General features: G+C 37.7%; 1 protein-coding gene across 1 annotated transcript in view; it reads left to right on the top strand.

Moving 5' to 3' along the window:
• The window catches only part of ARMC1 (armadillo repeat containing 1), a 374,962-nt gene extending 367,321 nt beyond the window's left edge, over positions 1–7,641 (top strand). The window contains 1 exon segment of the mRNA XM_053715076.1: positions 6,406–7,641. Coding sequence (XP_053571051.1) covers positions 6,406–6,597 — 192 coding nt within the window. The 3' untranslated portion in view covers positions 6,598–7,641.
• The last annotated feature ends 610 nt before the right edge of the window (positions 7,642–8,251 follow it).

Below are 8,251 nucleotides of genomic sequence, written 5' to 3'. Positions count from 1 at the left end.
TCTGCTTCCCAGTACCAGAGTAGAGTTCCTGAGCACAATAATGAACTCCATTGCCATGAAGATATTTCTGGCAGACCAGAGACGTTGCAAAATTGCCTCCAGCTGTCTTGCCCTTCAAACCTCCTCAAGGCCATCTGTGGCCCGGTGTATGGAGGTGATTGGCCTCATGGTATCCAGTATAGATGTCATTCCATTTGCCAGGTTCTATCTCCGACCTCTTCAGTTGTGCATGCTAAGGCAATGAAACTGTGATTACTTGGATCTATCCCAACAGATCTCTCTGGAAAACTGGTCGAGGGAATCCCTCTCTTGGTGGCTTCGTCCAGATCAGCTACCTGAGATCATCCTGGGAGATTGTGACTACGGACGCGAGCCTCTCAGGATGGGGAGCTGTTTTGGGGTGCCTGGAAGGCACAGGGCAGGTGTAATCAGGAGTCGCCGCTTCTTCCGATCAACATCCTGGAATGTTTAGCAATCTTCTACGCTCTGAGGGCTTGGCCCCTCCTGGGTTCGTCCTAGTTCATCAGATTCCAGTCATTACCTCGGCTTACATCAACCACCAGGGGGAGGGGACAAGAAGCTCCCTAGCCATGAGGGAAGTATCTCGGATTCTGGATTGGGCGGAGACCCACACCTGCTCACTGTCAGCAATCCACATCCCTGGTGTGAACAACTGGGAAGTGGATTTTCTCAGCAGAAAATAGTTTCATCCGGGGGAATGGTCTTTTCACCCAGAAGTGTTTGCAGAGATTTGCAACAGATGGAGGGAGATGGATCTCATGGCTTCCAGACTCAACTTTAAGCTACCCAGATACGGGTCGCTGTCCAGGGATCCCCAGGCAGAACTGATAGATGCCTTGGCAGTGCCTTGGGGACCTAGTTTATATATTTCCTCCGTTACCACTTCTACCTTGAGTAGTGGCCCGCATCAACTATTCTGATTGCTCCGTTGTGGCCGTGGAGGATGTGGTATGCGGATCTGGTGGGGATGTCAGTCTCCTCCATGGAGGTTGCCCTGTTGCAGGCATCTGCTAGTACAGAGCCCCTTTGTGCATAAAAATCTAGATTCTCTGAGGCTGACTGCGCGTGGAGATTGAACGCTTAGTCTTAGCCAAGAGAGGGTTTTCTGAGAGTGTGATTGATACACTCATTCAAGCCAGGAAGCCGGTCACCCGTAGCATCTATCATAAGGCATGAAGGACCTACTTAATCTGGTGTGAGACTCATGGATATTCTTGGCACAAGGTCAGAGTATCCAGGATACTTTCCTTCCTCCAGGATGGTTTGGAGAAGGGACATGTCGTTAGTTCCTTGAGGGGACAGATTTCGCCTTTATCTGTGTTACACAAGAAGCTCGCTGAGCTTCCTGATATACAGTCTTTTGTTCAGACTCTATCCAGGATCAGGCCTGTATTCAGACATTCTGCTCCTCCTTGTAGTTTGAATCTGGTTCTTAGGGTTTTGCAAAAGTCCCCGTTTGAGCCTATGCATTCTTTTGACATTAAGATACTGTCTTGGAAGGTTCTTTTTCTACTGGCTATTGCATCGGCACGCAGAGTCTCTGAGTTGGCGGCCTTGCAATGTGAGTCTCCTTACTTGGTTTTTCATGCCGATAAGGCTGTCCTCCTCACTGGGTTGGGATTTCTCCCTAAGGTTGTGTCTGATCGCAACATTAATCGGGAGATTGTAGTTCCTTCCTTGTGTCCTAACCCTTCTTCTTCAAAAGAACGGTTACTTCATAACTTTGATGTGGTTCGAGCTTTGAAGTTTTATCTTCAGGCTACGAAGAATTTCAGACAGACTTCAGCATTGTTTGTCTATTCGGGGAAGCACAAAGGGCAGAAAGCTTCTTCCACTTTCCTATTTTTTTGGGTGAGGAGCCTGATTCGCCTGGCTTATGAGACAGTGGGACATAAGCCTCCTTGAGAGGATTACGGCACACTCTACCAGAGCTGTGGCTTCTTCTTGGGCCTTCAAGAATGAGGCCTCTATGGAGCAGATTTGTAAGGCGGCTACCTGGTCCTCCTTACATACTTTTCAAAGTTTTACAAATTTGATGTGTTTGCTTCCGCTGAAGCAGCTTTTGGGAGAGAGGTTTTACAGGCTGTGGTGCCCTCAGTCTAGGGTCCACCCCTTTTTTACCCCGTTTTCATTCATTGTCCTCTAGAGCTTGGGTATTTGTTTCCCACAAGTAATGAATGAAGCTGTGGACTCCTCGTATTAAGATGGAAAAGATGGATAAATTAATTTCCATCTGTACGAGAAGAGTCCACGGCTCCCGCCCGGTTCTCCATTAAGCGGACCTAAATTTCTTTTGTTTTTTCTTCTGGCACCATTTATACCCTGATATTTCTCCTACTGTTCCTTGTTCCCTCGGCATAATGACTGGGGGAAGAGGGGAGTGGGGGAGGTATTTAAGCCTTTGGCTGAGGTGTCTTTGCCTCCTCCTGGTGGCCATGTTCTGAATTTCCCACAAGTAATGAATGAAGCCTTGGACTCTCCTCCAGATAGAAATGAAATTATCAGGTAAGCATAATTTATGTTTTTGTTGATTTTGAATGGTGTTTCTTATAAACATTTAACCCATTCCTGCTGGGGTTAAAATGTCTACATCGGAACAACGGTTTCAATGTAAACAATTTGAAATCTCGTGATCAAGCACGTGATCACGAGATTTCAATGATGGGATCTCTTCAGGGGGGGTCCCTATGATGCTAGTCACGCCCCCCCAGAACGCAATCCCATCAGGGAAGCGCCAGTGGCTTCAGGAAAGCCAAGCCATTAGGACGTTGTAACGGCGTTAAAGGGTCAATGTGCTTGTGACTTTATTCAGTTCATAAACATGCACAAAAACCTATATGGTGCAGGTGCGACATATACTGTGATGCCATAGACACTTGGCAGCTGTGCTAGATGGGGATGCTTGTGTATGTGGCCTGCTACTGTTTTGTTGCAAAAAGGCTCATATATATATATATATATATATATATATTTATTTTTTCTCTGTAAATTCCATCGAATTGGTCAGTATTGCTTCAGACTTGAGAAAGGAAGGAATTCTTCTGAAAGCTTGTCATCTTATACATGTATAGTTAGTCCAATATAAATATAAATATATATATATATATATATATATATATATATATATATATATATATATATAATACTTAAAAAAGAATTTTGTGAGAAAGCTAGTCCTCACATATAGTTTCCTTATGTCCGGCACCAGAATCTAGTATTAAATTCACCAGTTAACTAGTGATCCATATAGAGGATAATGTCCCTTTAAACTCCTCAATGTTACATGCACACACCTAATAGCAAAGAAACATAAATAGATTGTTGAAATAACAGCATGAAATTCAATCACATATGCAATGTTTAATTGCTGTAAAAGTTAAAGAAAAGTGACGGTCATTAATTATATTATATTACGAACGTGGGCCCACTTATTTGCTATATATAGCCATTACTATTTACTATTGTGTCCATTTGAAGATATGTATCCAATTTATACCCAGCTTTCTTTCATCAAATGTTGCAAAGTATATGTATCCGCTTCAGAACTTATAGCAATGCTTAGAACTGTTAGAGGGCTCACAATCAGTTCATATTTATACGGTATGCGGTATTGAATGAGTAAGCTTATAAACACTCTAGGAGTTGGATCAACATTAGATTGCTAGTTTAACATCATGACAGCAACTGCAAAATCATATAAGGTTTTTTAATGTTGTTCCGTTGCAATTTGTAAAGCTATGACGCCTCAAGGGATTATGGCTTGTAAAGCTCTGCTTCCGCACACCTTGCTAGGCTGTCTCTCGCAACATAAGTAACAAAAAGTGTTTACCTTGATTGCAGTACTTCAGAGTTCTTTGTTTGTGAAATTACTCACTTGTCCTCGGTTGTATTCCTTATCCAACCCACAACGAGTGTATCTTACTCAATACCGCTTGACTTTATCCCGGTATTTTCTTTCCGTTAATACAGCATGTCTTATGAGGGCTCAGCTGCAGCCCTCAGTTTGAATTTCTTACAGCTATGCGCGTTTCACCCTTACTGGATGATCATTTAGGGCTTCATCCGGCTTCATTCTCATTGGTCCTAGTACTGACCTTTTATGGATTTTGAATTGTGCAGCCCTTAAGGTGAAATAGTTCATTTTCATATTGCATTACTTCCAATAAATTTTGTGCATGGATAGCGGAGTAGAGTACATTACCAAAATTATATTATATATACATTATAGATCATCCTAATAAACATTATTTAATTTATTATACAAGTTAAATTAATTAATTAGGCATATTTCAATGTTCATATATAATTCTATTATCATACTATGATATATTATTCTATGCAACTTTTCAACAATATTTTCAAAAGTGGGAGCCTTTTTTATTTACATCTTATTACCTTAATATAAGTTTAGGTGTATCACATAGCAATTTATGCAACTTCTGAATAAATATATCACATTGCAATTTCTGCAACTTCTCATTGAAATTAATAAAAGTGGGAATCTTTGTTATTAACAACTCATTGTCTCAGTATTAATTTATAACATATTGTATTATTTAATCTTTATTTAAAAAATTTTAAAAGTTAGATTTGTCAAATAATATCAACAAGTAGAGCTTTTTAGTTCATAATATATATTGTTGCTATTGTATTGTTTGATCCAATTTTAGCAAATGGTGGGAGAAACCTTAAAATATTTTTATCATTTCCTGAAAGAGGCCTATTTATTTGATGAATTCTTAGAATTAATATTTTGTACTTTTGGCCCAAAGTTATTGAAGAAAAGGAGCATAATTTATCTCTTTGTTAAGTCCATAAGGTTTTAAGGTCATATATCCATTTGCACTCTTTTTGTAGCAATATTTTATCCAAGTTGCCACCCCTTAGTGATATATCCACTTTTTCAAGTCCCAGAAATTTTAATATTTCTTCATCACTATTATGGAATAGCATAAAGTGTCTTGCTACACTACTAGTTTTTACCTTATTAGATATATCTCTTTTGTGTTCCTTGATCCTCTTTCAGTTCACGATAGGTTTTGCCCACATAGTACATGGGACAGCAACAGAAGACCAAATAAACAATACCCTCACTTTTGCAATTAATTTTTCCTTTTATTCTGTAGCTGTGGCCATATTTATCAACAAAATATCTGCCCTCTTGTATATTACAGCATACTGAGCATTTTTTGCATCTAAAGTTTCCTTCCTTTTCTTGATGTTTTTGTAACCAATTGCTTTTGGATGTATCTGAATAATGGCTCTATCTTTAAGGTTTGGAGCTCTTCTAGCTGACATAAGTGGTCTGTCTCCCACAAATTTAACAATGTCTCTCTCTAGTGTTAGAATAGGCCAGTGTTTATATAATATAGCTCTGATATCTTGCCATTTGTTATTATAAGTAGATAAAGTCAAGCGGTATTGAGTAAGATACACTCGTTGTGGGTTGGATAAGGAATACAACCGAGGACAAGTGAATAATTTCACAAACAAAGAACTCTGAAGTACTGCAATCAAGGTAAAAACTTTTTGTTACTTATGTGGCGAGAGACAGCCTAGCAAGGTGTGCAACGGAACAACATTGAAAAACGTTATATGATTTTGCAGTTGCTGTCATGATGTTAAACTAGCAATCTAATGTTGATCCAACTCCTAGAGTGTTTATAAGCTTACTCATTCAATACCGCATACCGTATAAATATGAACTGATTGTGAGCCCTCTAACAGTTCTAAGCATTGCTATAAGTTCTGAAGCTGATACATATACTTTGCAACATTTGATGAAAGAAAGCTTGATATAAATTGGATACATATCTTCAAATGGACACAATTAATAGTAAATAGTAATGGCTATATATAGAAAATAAGTGGGCCCACGTTCGTAATATAATTAATGACGGTCACTTTTCTTTAAGTTTTACAGCAATAAAACATTGCATATGTAATTGAATTTCATGCTGTTATTTCAACAATCTATTTATGTTTCTTTGCTAACTATCAGGTGTGTGCATGTAACATTGAGGAGTTTAAAGGGACATTATCCTCTATATGGATCACTAGTTAACTGGTGAATTTAATCCTAGATTCTGGTGCCGGACATAGGGAAACTATATGTGAGGTTTTCTCACAAAATTCTTTTTTAAGTATTGCATTTAATATGTTTTCTCCCTCCGTGCACAGGGTGGTTCTGATATTAACTTAAAAGTCGGACCACTCGAATGATTCAGTGATAAATTAGTAGAAGTGGTGCGAACCAAAACTAACAAAACAAATATATAAATATATATATATATATATATATATATATATATATATATATATATAAATATAATTAAATACACAATAAAATGAATCCAGTTTTCCTTTATTTCCCCCTTCTGGAAGCTATTAGTTCCATTTCAAGACAATCCAGTGGAGGTTGAACAAAATACAGATTTGCCAGATTACCTACCGGAGGATGAAAGCCCAATGAAGGAACAAGACAAAGCAGTATCCCGTGTTGGCTCACTCCAGGATGGTGGAAGCAGTTGGCTCAGCACCGCTGCAAACTTTTTATCAAGGTCCTTCTACTGGTGATATGTACTTGGAACTTGGACTGCAAACCACTTGGACGGTTTTCATCAATTCTCTAAACTGCAAAGTGCAATTTGCAATAAAATATCACATGATTTTCAATCCCACAACATATGCTGTTGTAAACCTTCCTCAAACGCAAGCTACATTCAAGGCAGAGGGCACAAGTATTGCTTTGTTTTATTGTGTGTTGCCTCACTTTGTATATGGGTCCACTGTTTGCTAATACATTGTATGCCAAATAATTATTTTAAAGCTTTTGCTTTATTCAGACATACAGGAAGCTCATTTTTCACTTCAATTCTCAGGATCTTTCTTCTCATTCTAATTATTATATTAGATGTGCATGAAAGTCACTGTTTTGTTGTTTGTTTTTTCTTTGCCTTATTTTTTATAGAAGTATTTTCCTTTTGTGACTTTTACTTTTATCAATAGCAATTTGGCTTCAAATTGTCATTGAAGGGGTAAATGTTCCAAGACTTAAACTGTTTATGCCTTGTTTAGAAACCAGAAATGCTTTCATATGCCACAAATGTGCCGTTCTATTATGAGATTTGGTAACAGTGAACATATTCTATTCTACTAGTGGAAAATAAACAGGGGCCTTCTGACTTTTCATCATACTGACTTGAAGTCATTCTAGCATTTGTTGAAATATTTTTACTCTAAGCACTGTGGGAAGACCCTTGTTTTGGTTTTAACATCCTACAAAGCTGATGCGTAACATATTTACATTTTTTTTATTGGTGCAGCAGCCATACTGAAATCTGACTGTGTAGTATTTGTAGTTTTTCTTTCGTTCCTCAGGTAAAATTAGTGTGTTAAAGGTTGTTTATGGGGGAAAACGAAATGGTTTATAGTGTTTTGTACTGTTTAAGCGAAGCTACCATATTGTGGAATACACGTTCTACTATATATTAAAAAAAAAATCCTTTTTGGGGTACTTTTCATTTAATAAGAACAATACCACTAATTTAAACTAAAGCTGTAATAAAATTATTATACTTTATGTTGCCTGATTAAAATATGGTGCCATTTTTAAGTTCAGGCATTGGAAGAACTTTTTTATTTCTCCTCTTATGTGTTTTATAATTTACTCACTTATGAAAAACCACTGCTCCTTAAAATGACATTGTACTCCCCTAATGTGTTCCCAATCATCCATTTATACATGCTGGAGTGTAGGTGTGTAACCGTGTGTATTTTTGATATATTGTTTGTCAAATGAATTTCGAATATGGCCACAGGTTGCACATACCTACTGAATTGTATTTAAGTGTTTGCAGACGGCTCCTTTACATTTATTTAAAAGTAGACTCTTTGCCTGTAGAAACCACCACCTACGCTGAAAATAAGCAAATGTATTTTCTGTAGAAAAGCTTTGTAAATATGAGACAATAGCACTAATTAATCTCACAGTTGGAGGGGGAAAATATTTTTATATCTGAAATAGCTGGTTGTGCCAAGACATATTTAGCATCTAATACTTAACTATGTGTGCATTTTCTTAATAAAAACGTGATGGGTTTAATGAGCCGACTCAGCTATTTCAAATATGAAAATAAACTTAAAGGAACAATTTATCATACATGTAATACTCTGCAGTATGCATAACATGTTATTTGGAACACATTAAAGGGACAGTCTAGCCAAAATT

This window comes from Bombina bombina, chromosome 5, assembly GCF_027579735.1.
Source record: "Bombina bombina isolate aBomBom1 chromosome 5, aBomBom1.pri, whole genome shotgun sequence".
In the NCBI taxonomy this organism is placed as follows: Eukaryota; Metazoa; Chordata; class Amphibia; order Anura; family Bombinatoridae; genus Bombina; species Bombina bombina.
This window is presented reverse-complemented; position numbering and strand designations above follow the sequence as displayed.